The sequence below is a fragment of the Lissotriton vulgaris genome, chromosome 6 (assembly GCF_964263255.1).
Source record: "Lissotriton vulgaris chromosome 6, aLisVul1.2, whole genome shotgun sequence".
Classification (NCBI taxonomy): domain Eukaryota; kingdom Metazoa; phylum Chordata; class Amphibia; order Caudata; family Salamandridae; genus Lissotriton; species Lissotriton vulgaris.
The window spans coordinates 510,389,304-510,407,720 of NC_141694.1; the positions used below are offsets into that span (position 1 = coordinate 510,389,304).

The following is an 18,417-nucleotide window of genomic DNA, read 5'->3' on the forward strand; positions in this document are numbered from 1 at the left end:
CATCATTCATTTTCTGCTACAGAAATGAATGACAGCTTAAAGGCGCTCCTCTGCAGCTTTAACTCTGGCTCAAAGCTGTTGACAATTTGCAGTGAGCAGCCGGTGGACAATGCTACTGGACGATTGCCATCTAGTGATTGCCATGCGTAATAGCAGACAAAATGTTTTAATAGCCTCAAGGAAGGTAAAAAGAAAGACAAGTGTGGCAGCCCCGCCGCCATGAAAGTTAAAAAGTACTCGTGCATGCAGAGCGTTTGCTTTGCAGGAGCGAGCAGCAAGTCGCGATAATTGCTAACAGATGGCACCGCTGCTCGCTCCCGCAAGGCAAATGCTCTACATGCACAAGGACTCACTGGAAACAGTGCAAAACATGCATGAGTTTCCAAGAAAATACAGAGCGTTGCCAAGAGGTCCTATTTTAAGGCGGTTAATGCAGGGCACTCTTGCAAGGCGCGCAGAGGAAGAGTGCGGGGTGCGTGCGGGAATGTATTCTCTGATCCTCTGAGATAAACCACACCTGTATCATGCATGACCTTATGAATTGGGACCATAGCCTTAAAGTCAACCTTCTTTTTTATAGGGAACCAGTGGAGGGCCCTCAAATGGGGTGCCATGTGAGACCTAGGTGGGAGTCTGAGTAGCAGTCTCCTTGCCAAATTCTGTACTACCTGCATTCTGTTGAGACGATAGGGATACTGAGGTAAAGAGCATTCCCGGTAGTCTATTCTCATCGTGATCAGGGCCTACCCCACACTACGCTTGATAATGTGAGGCAGAGTTCACTAACAGACTATGTACGTGGTGGACTGGTGGTCAGCATAGCCCACGCCTGATCGTTCATTTATATCCACTGATTCACACATACACATTTATATGGTCACCACCTTGATTTTCACACATTCCAATCCTTTCAGCTCCAAAACAAGTACTCCATCCATGCTAATATATTGTAATGTTTGTTCAATTGGGGGGGAAAATTATCCTTGAAAAAATGTGATCCTTGAACAAAACTGCCTTGATAGCAAGCCTAAAGTAGCTCCTAAAAACAATTTACCACTCATTGGATGGAAAACGTTGATGTTCCCATGAATAATAAATTGCATTCCCTTTGGAATGAGATTCAGGTAAACTGAACACAAATTCTGGCAACATAGTGCGAAAAACAGCATTTCCCAAATAAAGAACAGACGTCAACAACTTGTTTATCAATTTTTGCTCTTCTAGCAGATCCCTACTTTGCATGTCTGTTTTGCTGTTCTAAAGACAAGGCAGGTTAAGTGCTTAGATCTGGAGACTGGGACATCAGCTAGTGCCCAATCATTTGAGTCTTGCCAGAAAAGCGGGAAGAGCAAGACCAGTTCTCAGCTCCAGAAACTTAATTTAGTACCATTAGTCTATGCTCAGCAATCCGATTTAAACCAGAAGGTCACTCAAGTGAACACCTTAGTCCTTCAAAGAATCAGTAACTAATGAAAGAAGATGAAAGGATTCCTGAAGAGAATCCCTCCTCCTGACACCATTAACAACTTAATCGCGGCTGAAATTCCGCCGCCGTGCGGCGGTTTTACTGAGTGGGCAGGGCCGCGTCAGCCAACGGATGTGCGCAGCACTAAGGAGGTAGTGCTGAGACGGAGGTTGGCCGACAGGCGCATGGCAGGGGGTAAGAAACTAACTGCAGAACTACAAGCACTAGAGAATTAGTTTAGTACTCCTGTTGCCTGGAATCACTATCCTTCTAGAGCAGCTGAAAATCTTTCAAGTAGAGTCTGAAATGCAGGATTATGAATACACAAAATGCCAAGGTACCAGCAGTAAAGAACTCTGTATAGACATTAGATGACAGACTTTTTGAGTCTACCCATATTTATCGGAGAAAGGTCTGTATATTGAATGATCCACTTTTGCAATCCTTTTTCTCTAGTGCTGATTGAGTTGAACTGCACTGGGCTAGGGCTTCTTACAGTTCAGATGAAGGACCAGATGGAAAAGGAACTCAGATGTTTGCATATCTTGCATTAATTTCTGACCTGTTTAGACACTGATATTTGGCTTTCGTATAAAAAAAGCTACCACCATTCATTGGAAGATAGTGCGTATTCTGCTTTAACATTGAAATGAAGAATTTTTAATTGTAAGATTGGCAATTCTGTAATAGACACATGTTCTACATTTGTTGAGGACAGGGACGTGGGAATAAAAGTCCTGAAAGTCTATGGAACAAATGCAATCTTTAAAACGACAAGAACCCTGACAGTCTATGCAACATGTGGATTCTAATAAGATCATGTCTGTCCTTCAAGCGGTTTTCGAACAAAGATTAGTGCCTCTGACCAAATGTTTAGATTGGCCACATTGTATTGGAAATATCTTTTATTACGTCACCAAAAGCTTTTAGTGGTGTTTATAGTTTAGAGCTGCTTTTGATCTTATGCCGTGCACTAACCTGTGGCATGTTTTATCAACTACGGAAGTCCTTGAGAACCTGATTCACCTAATGTCTCAACTCCACAAAACAATTTTACCCAGGTTCGCTGTGGTAAAATGGGTGAACAAACTGAATGCATTCCTATTCAGCATGGTGTGCGCCACGGGTGCGTTATTGCTTCCACACTATTCACCCTTTACATGAATGATGTAGTGGACATCTAGGAGAACTGTAGAAATGATTCTCCTGCCAAGAGCAATAAAAAGGTAACTATTATATTTGCAGATTATTCCCTACTTATTTCCAAGACACCTATGGGGTTTCAGCTCCTGGTTGATGTTGTTTCTGCATGTCTAGGGACTTAGAGCTCAATGTTAATAAGACTAAATATACGATGCTTGGAAAGGGATTGGCTAAAAACTATATGAACAGAGTAGATGGAGAAGCGTTAGAGAGGGTGCAGAGTTTTGATTATCTGGGTGTAAAAGTAATGGAGAATTTTAAATGGATAGGACAACTTCGCATAAGATCATTATTAATCGAGCATGGGTCGAACACAATAATCAGATTGCATGGGCAAACAAGCTCACATTCGGTCTCACCGGGCTGTGAAGTAGATCGTGATAAGGACGTAGGTAGCCCTGCACTTTATGGTGCTGAGACCTGGGGTTGCACTGATGCTTCTTCATTTTCCACTGCTAAAAAAAAAAAAATGTGCGAGGCTGTTGGTTTTTGTTCCAACCAGTTAGCCTCTTATTCCCTTATACTTTGACTTAGGAACAAAAAGAATTGCAGATCTGGCAACACTTAAACAGCCCGTTCATTGGGTCAGTTTATGGCTAACACCAGAGTTGAGTCCTGAGACTCCCTTATAGATTTACTAAATGTAGCAGGCCCCAAGTCAGAACAGTGTGGGTAAAATTTCTTTACAATTGGATGCGTAGGTTGGGACTGCAAAGACTATGGGTTGACCCATTGATTATTTGAAAAGCTGACCTTAATGTCCTGAAATCGTGCTTTTGGTCATACATCCAGCAAGGTTACGCTAATAAGTCAAAGGGTTCCTTGACTAATAGTTATTTAGATATAAAGCCCTTTCCATGTTTTGAAGAATTTTTTGATTCTGTTTCTCCACCTTTGGCGAAAAGCTTACATATCCATTTTTGCTTTCGTATTCTCCCTTCGGTATCTTTTACAATTAAATGGAATAAAGAACCAGTCTCTAGCATTTGCTCGGTCTCTGGCTTAAAAAAGCAAAGGACGAGATACATATACTGTTTTTTGTCCAAGGTATCTTGGGTCTCGATGGAAATGGATCTGCACAAACACCCTCGCCCCGCTGAAGAAACCCCCCCCACAGAGACACCAGCAAGAGGGTCAGCTGGTTCACCCCAGAACTCCTAGGCTCCAAGCAAGCCTGCAAGAAACTAGAGAAGAAATGACACAGTGACCAAACTCCGGACAGCCACGCAGCACACAAGGACGCCATCAGCAACCACCACCACCTCATCAGGGAGGCCAGGAGGACCTCCTCCAAAGACCACCTCGACAACAACGCACACAATAGCAAGGAGCTCTTTAACATCGTGAAGGAACTCTCCAACCCCAGCTCCAACACCAACAACATCCCACCATCGCAAGCCCTGTGTGACTCCCTCGCCACCTTCTTCCACAGCAAGATAGCAGACATCCATGACAGCTTCAACACCTAGACAGCCCCAACAGACAGAAACACAACAGATCCTCCGTACACCATCGACCACGACCCCCTGCTAGCCTGGGCCAGCGTGAGCATCGATGACACCATCAAGACCATGCGCTCAATCCACTCTGGCTCTCCGTCTGACCCATTCCCGCACCAAGTTTTCAACAAAGCAAGTAGTTCCATCGCACCCAACCTGTGCAATGTCATCAATCTCTCCTTTAAGACCGCAACGGTTCCAGAGATCTGGAAACATGGTGAGATCAACGCCCTACTCAAAAAACCTAAGGCAGACCCAAGAGACCTCAATAACTTCCGGCCCATCTCTCTGCTCCCCTTCCGGCCAAGGTCATCGAGAAAACCGTCAACAGACAGCTACCCGATACTTCGTAGAAAACAGAATCCTGGACCCTTCTCAGTCAGGGTTCCACAGCAACCACAGCACCGAGACTGCCCTCATCGCCACCACAGACAACATCAGGACCCTGCTGGACAGCGGCGAGACCTCAGGACTCCTCCTCCTAGACCTCTCTGCCGCCTTTGACACAGTCTGCCACCACACACTACGCGCACGCCTCCACACCGCAGGTATCCGAGACAAGGCTCTGGATTGGACCACCTCCTTCCTCTGCGGCAGAACCCAGAGTGTCCGCCTCCCCCCATCCGTTCCAAAGCCTCAGAGATCATCTGCGGCGTACCCCAGGGATCCTCCCTCAGCCCGAAGCTGTTCAACATTTACATGGCCCCGCTCACACACGTAGCCCGACAGCACGACCTCATCATCTCCTACGCCGACGACACTCAGCTGATCCTCTCCCTCACCAAGGACCCCATCACAGCCAAAGCCAACCTCCACGAAGGAATGAAGGCCGTCGCAGACTGGATGAAGAGCAGCCGTCTGAAGCTGAACTCGGGACAAGACGGAGGTCCTCGGTGGCCGACGGCACTGGGGGCAGCCCCGACACCCACCGAACACGCACGCAACCTGGGAATCATCCTTTACTCAATGCTCTCAATGACCAAGCAAGTCAACGCAGTCTCCTCCTCCTGCTTCAACACCCTCCGCATGCTCAGCAAGATCTACAGATGGATCCCGACAGATACAAGAAAGACAGTCACCCAGGCCCTTGTCAGCAGCAGACTAGACTACGGAAACGCCCTCTACGCGGGAGCCCCGGCCAAGCTCAAACAACCACAACGCATCCAAAGTGTCTCGGCACAACTGATCCTTGACGTACCACGCCACGGCCACATCAACTCCCACCTGAGAAACCTGCACTGGCTCCCCGTCAACAAGAGGATATCCTTTAAGCTCCTCACCCACACACACAAGGCACTCCACATGACGGGCCCAGCCTACCTCAACAGACGGCTCTCACTCGCTCTGCCGACCTCTCACTCGCCACCGTCCCACGCATCCGAAGAACAACCACCGTTCTCCCCACCTCGCCGCCAAGGCATGGAACACCCTCCCACTGAGCTTACGACAGACCCAAGACCTGCTAACCCTCAGGAGGATACTCAAGACCTGGCTGTTCGATCCGTTGCGCCCCCCCCCCCCCCCCCCCCCAGCTCCTTGAGACCCTTGCGGCTATGTAGTACGCTTTACAAATGATTGATTGATTATATCGGTTCTTGGGTTTGACCATATATCTAGTGGCTTATAGAATTTAAATGAGTGATAGATACCTCCCCTCTAATTCTAGTTAGTAACTTTTTACAGGCGGTTTAGTTAAGCGTAACAAAATTGTAGTAAGAGTCACCTAGCAAACAAGATGCATCTTGAAGACCAATTAATTTTAATTTATACATATTTTCAATTTTTTAATTCCTATGAGATTTCTGATAAAACATTTTTTTTGTTTGCTTGCTTGTATATAGCTCAAGTCTAGGGGTGGGAGCGCCGCAAAGCTCTGCAAAACGGTAAAAAATCTCTGCGAGCACAAAAAAAAGTTCCCCTAACCCACGGAATTGCTTGTTCCGCTGGTTCGTGATGCTTTTTTTCTGCTCGCGAACGCTGTTTGCATGCTCGGGGAGAAATATCTTGAGAACACGCATTTTGAAAGCACGAACACGCAAAATATTCAGCGAAGCAGCGGAATTTTTGGCAATTTCACGTTCTCCGTGGAAAGCGAATTTACCCAAATTCAGCAAGCGGAACGGAATTTACCGTCCAGGCCTACTCAAGTCCATATTTGCACCACTTGTAAATAGGAATGTATTTGAAGTAGTATTGGTTTTATAGTATGAATAAACTACCTGTCGTTTTAAACTGTATTTTTAATGTTATATATTTATTATATTGTGTATGCATACTTTGATGATGCATGGGTACTGAATAAAAGAATTACTACTACTTCTACTATGCAACATAAGCAATATCTCCATTATACTTGTAGAACATTTGATGCATCACCAATATGCTACATTTCTCTTGCCTTTTGCGTTAATTTCAGTTCTCCACAAACATTGATGATTTCTTAGAATAGCTAATCATTATTCTTGTAAAGGCAGCTCAAGAGAGACTCACATTTAAAAAAAAAAAAAAAAAAAAAAAGCAAACCACCTCTGTTAAGAGATAATAGTGAATTATTTGGCTAATGGCCGTATGTTGAGAAACTTGGAATCTACTCTGGCATAATTTTTTTGAAGATAAATATGCCTATAGAGTGAAAAAGTAAATTACTTGGCAGTGATGTGCATATTGGGACAGTAAAGCCTCTCTAATCCTCAACAAATGTCCGACTTCCTTTGTGTAGGATGCAATGCCAATAAGCACCACTGTAACCATTTTTTGTGGGAGCAGTTAATGTTTATTCTTCAGTCAATATATTATAAAGTATACAACCACAATCCACTTATTGACATGTCGGAGACAGCTTTCCTTAATTAAATCTATTTTGAAATGATAATTCTATCTACTATAAAAGTGCTAGAGATCCTACACAAGGATGCATATATTTTATTGACTATGAATAGCAAATTAAATCCTGTAAGAGAAAACTTGTGTTTTCTCCTCGTTCTATCTTCTTCCCCACCATTTCTTTCAAATAGTTTTTTACTACCACTCAAGACTTTGTTTTAATGAACAGTTAGATGGTTGAATGCCTGCTCCGTTCTGCATTTCTAAATGAGGCGCTCACAGAAATTTAACACAAATGCAACTAAACAAATATGACCAAAATGATCTAAAACAGTTTACGATTCTTATTAACAAACACAAAAGTCATAGTATATTTCCAATGCAATAAGAAAGGGATATTAAATTATATGTAAGGGTAAAGCTAACATTTCACTATCTTCCCAAAGTCAAAACGCATCAACATATGAGAAAAGAGGGCAATGTTTGGTAACTGTCAACTTGTCATTTAAAAAATATGATATAAGCTCAGTGATAACTCAGTTTGTAAAACACCTACCAGATAGCAAGTAACTAATTTATTTTAAAAATATCTTACCGTTAAACATACTGTTGGCAATTGCTCCACATGGTGCAATGGGCAAGTTATTATTGGTTCTGTAAGGTTCACATTCCTTACTTGGGCTCTATTTTCAGGAAGTAACAAAAACAATGTAACAAAGTCAGTGGAGAAGAGCGAGAACGTATGAAAATTACAACAAATAAACCGTTTCCATCCATGTTTCACAAGTTATCAATAGTTTATGTTACAAAGTGATGCATTCTGATCGAAAAATGGACTCAAGGTCTGTAATGAAACATCACAATAAGACAATGAAATATCTCCATTCCTCCAAAAACAAGAACTAAATAACTGAGTTGGAAAGTGTATTATTAGTAGTGGCAGATATGCATTTGCCACTGGCAATAATACTACTAACACATAATCGGGCCTAGAACAAGTCTTAGAAAATTATTCCCATGCTCAACCCTTGGTAGCTTTGCTGCCTGCAGGCAGGCTTAACTTCAAAGACAGGTACATAAAGCATTTTAAAACACCAATTCAGTAAATAATTAAGACACAACATAATAAAATTACGACACCAATTTATAAAAATAGAAAATATGTTTATCCTTAAAATGACACCAAAACAAAACAATACAAAATCCACTGATAGGGAACCAAAGATATGCATTCTTAAAGACCAGACACTTTCTAGTGCTTAGAAACCAACAGTACCACTTTTGGACACTTGGTTGCCTCGGGCAGGGAAAAATTCATACTTCGTAACTTTTCTAGAGGATAACTCACCATGATTTAGCAGCCTCCTCCAGCAGGCCTAGTTGCATTAGGAACTCCTTTCTGAGGTTTCTCTTGAGGATCTAAAGTGTCCAAAACACAATCTAAGGGTCTGGAATCTCCTAGAGGGTCGTTGGAAGTTTGGGACTTCAGTTCCAAAAATCCACTTGGACAAAACCCTTACAAATCAACTGGTAGTACTCCAGGCTGAGGATTTGTTGTGGTGATGGCCCATGTGAGCTCTATTAACCCGTAGCTTGCAGTGAGTCTACTCTTTAGTCCTTTTGAAGCAGGTTTGATCTACAGGGCTGCAGTTTTTGATGGTGCAAGAGGTGCAATCTTCAGAGTGCAGGGGCTGGTTAATGTACATCAAACTCCTGAGCGTTGACCCTTCTTGTTCTCTTAGGTTTCAAAAAGCAGATCTGAGAGGCACTGCCCCTCTCAGATACTTATTTGGTATTCTCTGGGACCAAGCAGGAGAGCATCTCTGTCCAATGAGGTGCAAAGCAACACCCCGAGCAAGACCACTTCCTCAAAAGTGTGGAACAATACTATCCCAGAAAACACATTTCCTCCTAAATTATGTTATGTTAGACTTTTCAGCAGGGAGAGAGGTGCTGGCTAAACACACCCCCTGGATGGCTAATCTCCATAGTTTCTCCTACTTTATCTGGTCATTCCTTCCTTAAGGCTAGCATATGCTTGGGTTTAAATAGAAGAGTTGGAAATGAAAACTGGTTTTTCTAGCTGGTCTGCTCCTTCCCTTGAAGAGCATTGTTTACTATCCCTCCCCCTGGCTCTGGCATTCCTATACCCAGCAGCCTCTCCTCCCAGAAAGGCTTCCTAACCAATGGGGTCACTTCTTCAAAGCAACCAGGCTCATCCATTTATCTCTGACCATATTGTTGATTCTGTCTTTACCATTCTATGGAGTTCTTTAATTTGAGTTTTATGGATTTTCTTTTTTCATTCTTAACTTATGGGTTGGGGATCTGCAATGGAAAAATGAATTTCTCCAATAGCAGGGCCTATAAAACAGCTTTTATAAGGACACTGCTTATACCTATAGGATCCCCCGACCCCTGGAACACCTAAGAAAGACTTTAGGGGCTCTGAATATATAACACGATATTGCAGATCCTCATTTCACAGTGCTATTAGCATAAAAGTCGACTTTGGGAAGCACATTACAACAATGTGGGGAGGAGAAACAGCCTAGATGGGAAAAAACAGAACAATGGAGGAGAAACCCACGATTGCCAAAAAAGATGGGGCACAAAGAGGGAAAATAACGGATGTGTAAAATGAATGTAGCAAGGCCAGGGAGAAGACAGGATGGGAAACTGGCAGGATGGTAAATAATGTGGAACAATATAGGGGTGAAACACAGGCTAGCTCTCCTGTTCCTTCCCCCAAAACAATCAAGGTGAATCCACCCTCAGGGAAGTCATCAACCATTTCACGTAGGCTTAGTGGGCACATGAAGGAATAAAGCAACAGATTAGCAGTGAGGATGGAGTTAATGGTGCATGCCTGAAGAAAAGAGTTCTTATCCCCCTTCCGACTCTGCTCATTACTGTGAGAAGCAGTCAATGCATGCTCTCCTAAAATACATCTTTTGCCTGTCAGAAACGGAAACTAGAGAGCATTCAGGCTATCAATGTTTCCAATTCCAGGGCATCTGAAGAGATAAAGTCAAAGAAAGTCAGAGGTGCAGACGTAAGGCTAAAGCTCGTCCGGGAGAGGAAAACAAATAAGAGGAAAGAATAAAGTCTCAGCACCCCAGAAAAAGACTACTCTGAGCACACGGCATTAAACCATCAAAATCACATACCTGGGATGCAGGGGACCAGAAGCACCAAGGGAGGCAGGAAGAAGAAAGGTAGACTGAAAGTAGGAAGAAGGAAGATGATCCACATAACACCAGCCACACATAACAGGAGGTAGCTAAAGAGTAAACATCAGACCAATACCTCTGCCCCCTCGAACAAATGAAAGTCAGGTGGCACGGGTTCAGACAGGCAACAGTAATCAGGGCATAAGGTTTCTTATCCAATTACTAATACAATAAAGCCCTTTATTAAGTCAAACAAGCAACATTAACGAGACTAATCTTCATGTCATTTTAAAATTGTGGATGCGGTTTATCCGCTAAATTAATTTTAATATATGCTGGTCCTTATAGCTTTGTTTTTTCGTCTACAGGTTTTCTGGAGCTACCTGGTGAAACAGAATATTCACTACTTTGTGAAAGAGTTAAGTCAGTATGCATTTTTTAAGACCGAGAGACAAGAGGTTCGTTTATATAGAAAACCGGTTTTATTTGCCATTCAATATTAGATTACAGGGGTATGATTGCAAGCGATTTGAGCCCATCAGTAACAACCAATGCGAAGACACGCTGTGCATACTGGGGATGTATTGCCTCACACTATTTTGATTAAGATCTAGTAGGATGCCTAAATTGGTTAGTTTTACTGACATATGTATTACATGTATAGTAAGCTTGCCCTCAGAGGGTGTATTGTTTTCTGGCTTGGAACTGCCTTGTTAAAACCTGCATCTTAAGCTTTGATACCCAAAGTCAATTATTCATGCAGGATTTTTGATTGATTGTAGCAATTGGAGATTGTTTGCAATAGCATTTAATCTGTGGAAGTAAACCTGTAAAAACAGTTTTCAGTTCTGCTCTAGAGGAATGTGGATTTAAAGTCTTTCTAGAGGCACTTAACTTTTAAAGATGTGGCAGATACTTGAAACACTGCAAAAACCAAGCCCAATGATGATGATGATGATGATTACGCACTTGTATAGCGCACGACTACCCGTAAGCATCTCGGCGCTTGTACGAATACCACCAAGGAACCCTTCCTGGCCTTTCCCTGTGAGGAGCCCACTCCTGGGCACCCCCAAGGTGAAGTCAGGCATCCTCAGCGTTGTTGGGGCCGTTGGAGAGATTAAGCAAGCTATTGCCCAGAGGTGCAGAGTGAGACTCATGATTAGAATAGGCACCGACGCGAGAATCATCAGGTCCGAGGAAATTGAGCCCGAGACCCGCCAAGGCGGGAATTAAACCCTGGTCCCGGCCAGACTACTGCCGCTCTAACCATTGAGCCACACTTCTCTATTTGGCACCATTGCCTCACTGTATGCAATGCAAGCAATACTTTCAAACCCAGAAGGAACGCTTTGTGTACCTATTCCAGAAGTGTATACAAAAAAGAATTGTTTAAGCTTTTGCAAATAATTATTTACCTTGCATAGCTACACAGACCAACATCATGTAACCACCCACCAACTTGAAATTTAACGAGGCAGCTGATAAACATTTAGCAGCACTTATTAGTAAATCCAATCCATGTTTCTGACCCATTCACAACCTGGTTCGAAAGGTACTGCCAACAGCTTTCACCTGAAGAGCAGCGGGCCCCACAGAACAGACACCAATATTTTGCAGACTGAATGTGTTAAATGACTGAATTGTCACCATGACTCAAAAGCACTGAACCTAGCCGGAGCAACAAATCAGTTCACAATCCTAAACCACTGGGTATCATACTTGACAGCAAGCTCCACTCGGTAGCACACGTCAAATACTGCAAAAGTAGCACAGCACCAACTAAAAGGTTTGCAATCACAAATATTACACCCGATGAAGATCTAATACAGTGTAGTACTAGCAGCAGCTGTATCGCACCCGGGATAAGGAGTTGCCACACTAACAGACCTATAGGCAGAAGAGTTGCCGCTCTAAAATCCATCCTCAATGATACTGCAAAATCAATATCTTGCACACAAACTCTGCATGGACACGGCACATTTGGAGCAGTCTGTATTACTTTTATAGTATTCAAAAATAAGAAAGAAAGTTCTAAGAAAGGGACACCAGCGATGATCCTTCAGCCTCTGCCAGTGGGGTGGTCTCCTTCATGTCCATATCCACTGCTGAAACATTGTGCTAGAGCGGAGTCACAGAATTCTCCCAGGCAGGCATAGTGTAGGTTAATGGGCACAGGGAAGCGAAGGTTCAATGGCACGATTAGTCACCTTCCTCCCCGCTGCATGGATTGCATCAAAATTTCAGGAAGGGGGCAAGGTATCAGCTAGGCCCAGCCCAGAGAGGCAGGAACCCTGTATATGAAGTGGCTGAAAAGTGGGAGAGATGTGCCTCTGAAGCAATGACTAATATGGCGAGAGGGAGCGTGCCTGAAAGCCCAGAGCATGGCTAGGGCCTGACCCCTGAACCCCCCCCCCCCACCCCCCCCCCTTCCCACCCGGGCCACCTAGTGCTCACCTGCCATGCATCTACTAGCTGGTATGGCTCTTCCATTATTCCTCTGCCCCAGCGTAGATGATGAAAGAATGGACTGATGACTTGGGTAACCAAACAGAACATGGAATTAAAGATGGGAAAAACAGTTAAACAAGGATGTTTTTCACCTATGGGATCTAAGCGACCTCATCTACAACTTGAGCTTCACTCTTGTCTATATGAAATCACCTATATTTCACAACAAAAAACATGATGGGGGAATGCTTACATTTTGTCTAACCACTGGCAATCGCTTGCTGTAGCATTCCAACACAGTGTTCTTTTGCTCATCTTGCCACCTGCATTTGGACCCAGCAATATGCAAAACAGTCTTGACCGTTCTCCAATACAAACAGTCCAGCTCTTCAGTCTAGAGTAGCCTGGTTGTAATGGCACAGTGAGCACAGGGCCATCACCTTTTATGTGCCAGAGAGAACACCTAATTCTGCCAAGGATATGCCCAGAAGTGGGTCCCCTGCTCACTGTGCCCCTGGAACCAAGCTGCACCTGAGTGACCAGCCCAAATCAGATATCAAAAGCTACTACAAATATCAGCAGTAAAAAGGTCACATCACTTGGGTTACTGTGAGCAAAACACTTACTAGCGGCATCTACCTCTAATTTGCACACAAACATTGTTAATTAGCTGAACTATTAAAATATTGAGATTCACTTGAGAATGGGAAGGATTATGTTACTTACCCTGTAAGCATCTGTTCTTGGTATGTAGAGCTGCAGATTCTCATGGTTTGCCATCTAGAGTTGGGTTTGAATGTTTGCAAGTTGTTTTTCTTTGAAGAAGTATTTCCAGTCACGAGGTAAGGGGACTCCTCCTTTCTGTGAATTTGCGAATGAGCATCAATTCCACTGTTAAGATTATTTTCCCACAACAGGGTGAGAATAGAGTAAGCGAAAAAAGAGATGTCCATGCGTATGTAATTTTAATTTGAGAACTGCAACAACTACAAGGGCCCGGGGAGGTGGGAGGGCGCGTGTGAATCTACAGCTCTACATGCCAAGGACAGATGCTTACAGGGTAAGTAACATAATCCGTTCGAGGCATGTGTGCTGTAGATACACATAATTTGCATAGACTTTATAGAAGTAGTCTCCCAAAGCTGTGGCTAACCGGTAGGTGTTGTTGTTGTTTAAATAAGTGTCTTTAGCACTGCTTGTCCCACATTGGCTAGTTGCATGCCAACACATCCACACAATAGTGTTTAGTCTATGTGTGTGGTGTGGACCATGTTGCTGCCTTACAAATGTCAGCTATGGGAATATTACCTTAAAAAGGCCCTACATGCTCCCATTTTTGATGTAGAATGTGCTCTAGGAGGTATAATGTTATTTTAGCTATAGCATAGCATGTTTGAATGCATTTAACAATCCATCTTGAAATACCAGATTTAGAGATAGGACTGCCTATGGGAGGTGTAGCAAAAGCAAAAAACTGTTGGTTTGTCTTACGAAAAGTCTTTGTTCTTTCAATATAGTATAATATTTCTCTTTTGACATCAAATGAGTTAAGAGCCCTTTCTGCTACTGAATCAGGTTGAGGAAAGAACACAGGTAACTCAACTGAGTGGTTAATATGAAAAGCAGAAAGCACTTTTGGGTTGGGGCGAAGAACTACTCTATCTTTATGAAGCTGAAAGAAGGGTTCTTCTAAGGTTAATGCTTGTAGATTACCAACTCTTCTTAAAGAAGTGATAGCAATAAGGAAGGCAAATTTCCATGAAAAAAATCTGTAATGGACAATTGTGTAATGGCTCAAAAAGTGGATCCATGAGTCTTGTAAGCACATTGTTTAGATTCCAAACTGCTGCAGGAGGTATTTTGGGTGGTATTACTCTTTTCAGGCCCTCCATAAAGGCTTTAATTACTGGAACCTTGAACAAAGATAAATGTTTTGCAAATATGCGGCTACTGGTGCAAGGTGCTATAGAATGGATGAAAACAAGTTACTTACCTGTAACTGTAGTTCTCCAGTATTGGAAGCTTTCATAGATTCACATGCCTGAATCATTCCCCATCGTCGAGACGGGAGTCTCCGGTATATAAAAAAGCAATGCTTAGCAGTATAGCAAACTAAAAGAGGCTTAGGCCCATTTCCCTTTTGCAACCCATAACACTTGTTATGTAAAAAGAACCAAACGTTTCCCTGAACCAATCAGAGCTCCTCACCCTCTAGAACCCTCATGAGAGAACCTCTTGCTCCTCAGATTTTCGCACACTTGTGCATAAAACACTTTCCGTGCTGAATCCAAGGTGAGCCTCTCAGGGGAGGAGGGTGGGTCCCATGTGAATCTATGACAGCTTCCAATACTGGAGAACTACAGTTACAGGTAAGTAACTTGTTTTCTTACTCCAGTATTGGAGCTTTCATAGATTCACATGCCGGAATCAGAATAGCAAGCAGTGATATAACAAAGCACATTTGTTCTCTGTATTCCATTATCATGTAAGACAGTATGAACAACATTATACACAGCGAGTAATAATGTGCCTTTGTAATCAAGAAAAAAGGAAGGAGGGATGCAAAGAGGGCTCACCGTTATTGGATGAAATTTCTCAGCACCGCTTCTCTCACTGCCACATCTGTTTCTGCAGCCGCTTCTAAGCAGTAGTGCCTAGTAAATGTGTGCGTAGATGTCCAGGTTGCTGCCCTGCAGATGTCCTGAATTGGCACTCCTGCGAATAACGTAGTGGATGTGGACACTGCTCTCGTTGAATGAGCACGAACTCGTGCGTTCAGACGTATTCCAGCAGCTTGGTGACAGACAATCGCACTGGAAATCCACCTAGCAACCCTATGTTTTGATAAAGGGAAACCTTTTCTGGGTGCGCTGTAAGCAACGAAAAGCTGTGAAGACTTGCGAAAGCTCTTAGTCTCTTGCAAATAGAATTTGAGACATCGTTGTACATTCAGCGAATGCAAAACTCTTTACGCCGCTCTTACTGGTTGAGGAAAGAAGGGTTTTAAAACTAATGGTTCATTTAAAAGAAAGTCAGTTGGTACTTTAGGAATAAACTTTGGGTTAGTCCTAAGAATCATCCTGTCTTCTTTAAATTGCAAAAAAGGGTCTTGAATCGTGAGTGCCTGTAGTTCTCCAACCTGTCTCGCTGACGTTACAGCGATGAGAAGCGCCACCTTCCATGATAGGAATTTAATATCTGCTCTGTGTATAGGTACGAAAGGCTGCTTCATCAATTGTGACAGTACTGTGTTAAGACGCCAAAGTGGTGGTGGAGGCTTTATTGGAGGAAAAACTCTGAACAATCCCTTCATAAATTGTTTGATGATCCTTGTCGACAATAAGGATGGGCCTGAGGAAGACCTTCTGTAGCGGGATATTGCAGCTAAATGCACCTTAATAGAAGCGTGAGCCAATCCCGATTTAGCTAAAAGTTAGATGTATGGGATAACTTCATGAGGTGCTGCAGTTAGAGGATACATTTTACTTCTCTGACACCAGAGACAAAACCTCTTCCACTTCATCCTGTAGGTTTTGTTGGTACCATCCGTTTTAGCTTTTGACAGGATGTTTTTACACTCTTCTGAGATATTTAGATGCTGAAACTCACAGTGCTCAGGAGAAAGGCCGCTAAGCGCAAGGATTTCGGGTCTGGTCGGAGCGCTTGTCCCTGGGACATTGTCAGAAGTGATGGAATTGGTTGGAGACGAACTGGACGGGCCTCCAACAGCAGCAGGAGTTCCGTGAACCAGTGTTGTCTGGGCCACCATGGGGCTATCAGGATCAGCCTGCACGGTTCTTTCTTGATCTTCACAAGCACTCGCAGTAGGAGAGGAATTGGAGGAAAAACGTAGGCAAATGAGCCGGACCATGCCATTGAAAACGCATTCCCCCAAGACCCCCTCTGGGGAAGCCAGCTTGTGAAGGACCGGCATTTCTTGTTCTCCCTTGTGGCGAAGAGGTCTACTGTTGGTCTTCCCCATCTTCGAAAAATGTTGTTTAGGATCCCCTGGTCCAGTTCCCACTCGTGGCAGGACAACATGAGCCTGCTGAGAGTATCCGCCTTGATGTTTTGATCCCCTCGGAAATGTTCGCTTGCTGTAGCGCCCATTCCCATATTATCTGGGCTTCCTGAGAAAGGGCGAGAGATCTTGTTCCTCTTTGCTTGTTTAAGTAGTGCATCGCAGTCGTGTTGTCCGTTCTTATCAACACCAACGAGCCTCTTATCCTTGGCAGGAAAGCTTGTAAAGCGAAGCGGATTGCCCTTAACTCCAGCATGTTTATGTGCAATTGCTGCTCGTGCAACTTCCAACGACCACCGACTTGAAGGTCTTGAAGAAATGCTCCCCATCCTTCTAGGGACGCATCTGTAGTCACTACCAATGGAGCTGGTATTGTAAGAAATGAAAGACCGTGAGAGACATTTTGTTCTTGTGTCCACCATGTCGCTGCTTGAACCATAACTGGTTAGTTGGACTACGTCTTCGAAGGATCCCTCCGATTGACGCCATTGTAGATCGAGCTGTTTTTGCAACAGGCGCATTCTTAACCTGCAGTGAGGCACGAGGGGAATGCACAATGACATTATGCCCAGTAATGACTTGTACCTGCGATCTGAAAGACACTTTCTTTTTATAAAGTCTTGGAAGAGAGACACGATCTTCAGCTGTCTTTCTTTGGAGGGAAACGCCTTATATCTCTCCGTATCCAGTATTGATCCCAAAAAAAGTAATCATTTTCGTTGGTCGAAGGGATGATTTTTCCTCGTGTAGAGTCAAACCTAAATTTGGCAAACAAGTCTATGCAAGCCTTTGTTAAAGCTCGGGCTAGTGCTTTCGATGGTGCCTTGAGATGATGTTTTTGTTTCCTTAAAACAGTCGCCACTGGAGCCAGGCATTTTGTGAACATTCCTGGCGCTGACTTTAGGCCGAATGGCAGTACCTTGAATTGGTAATGTTTTCTGGCTCCCATGAACCGAAGGTACTGCCTGTGTGAAGGATGGATGGGGACGTGAAAGTACGCATCCTGTAGATCTAAAGTGGTCATATGATCTCCAGGGTTAGGAGTAGAAGGATGTCCTGAATAGAAACCATCCAGACTGCTTTTTGAGATAGGTGTTTAGAGTTCTGAGATCCAGAATAGGACGCCATAGGAGGATGTTTTTCTTGAGCAGAAAAAAAAAAAAATCGGGAGTAAAACCCCTTTCCTTTTTGGGAGTTCGGCACTGGTTCTATTGCTCCCTTTCATAGCACTGTCCGAATCACCTTCCGGATTTGATGCAAAGGATTGACGTTCTGATGCATCGGTGGTGTATAAGGAGGAGTCTGTTGAAATTCTACAGTGTGGCCAAATTGAATAATGTTGAGGACCTATTGGTCCGTAGTTATTTCTTGCCAATTCTGAAAATAATGAGCAATCTTTCCACCCAGGGAAGCATGTGATCTCAGTAGAGTTGGTGTAGCTGGAACTCGACGGTTGTCATTGTCGTCGGTGTAGTCTTTTCCCGGACGACCTCCTTTTCCTCTCGGAGTCGATTTTGTATAACCTCCTGATTGTCGCCGTGTATACTGCTGCCGGTAGGGCTGAGATGAGGTGGAGTAAGAGGAATATCTTATTTGCTGATATCCTCATCTGTAAGAGGATTGCCCCCTACCCTTAGAGCCTCGAAAAGGAACCTTCCTGTATTGCAGAGTTCCTAATGCTTTAGCAGTATCAGTATCTTTTTTGATGCTCTGTAGTGTAGTCATCAACATGCTTGCCAAATAAATCTTCACCTTTGAAGGGAAGGTCTAAGATCGTATTCT

The 18,417-nt window shown here is 43.6% G+C and overlaps 1 protein-coding gene across 1 annotated transcript in view; it reads right to left on the bottom strand.

The window, feature by feature from the left end:
* Positions 1-18,417, bottom strand: part of CDC50A (cell division cycle 50 P4-ATPase accessory subunit A) — a 274,615-nt gene that overhangs the window by 102,590 nt on the left and 153,608 nt on the right. The window contains exon 4 of the mRNA XM_086926514.1: positions 7,586-7,673. Coding sequence (XP_086782640.1) covers positions 7,586-7,673 — 88 coding nt within the window. The remainder of the gene's footprint in view (positions 1-7,585; positions 7,674-18,417) is intronic.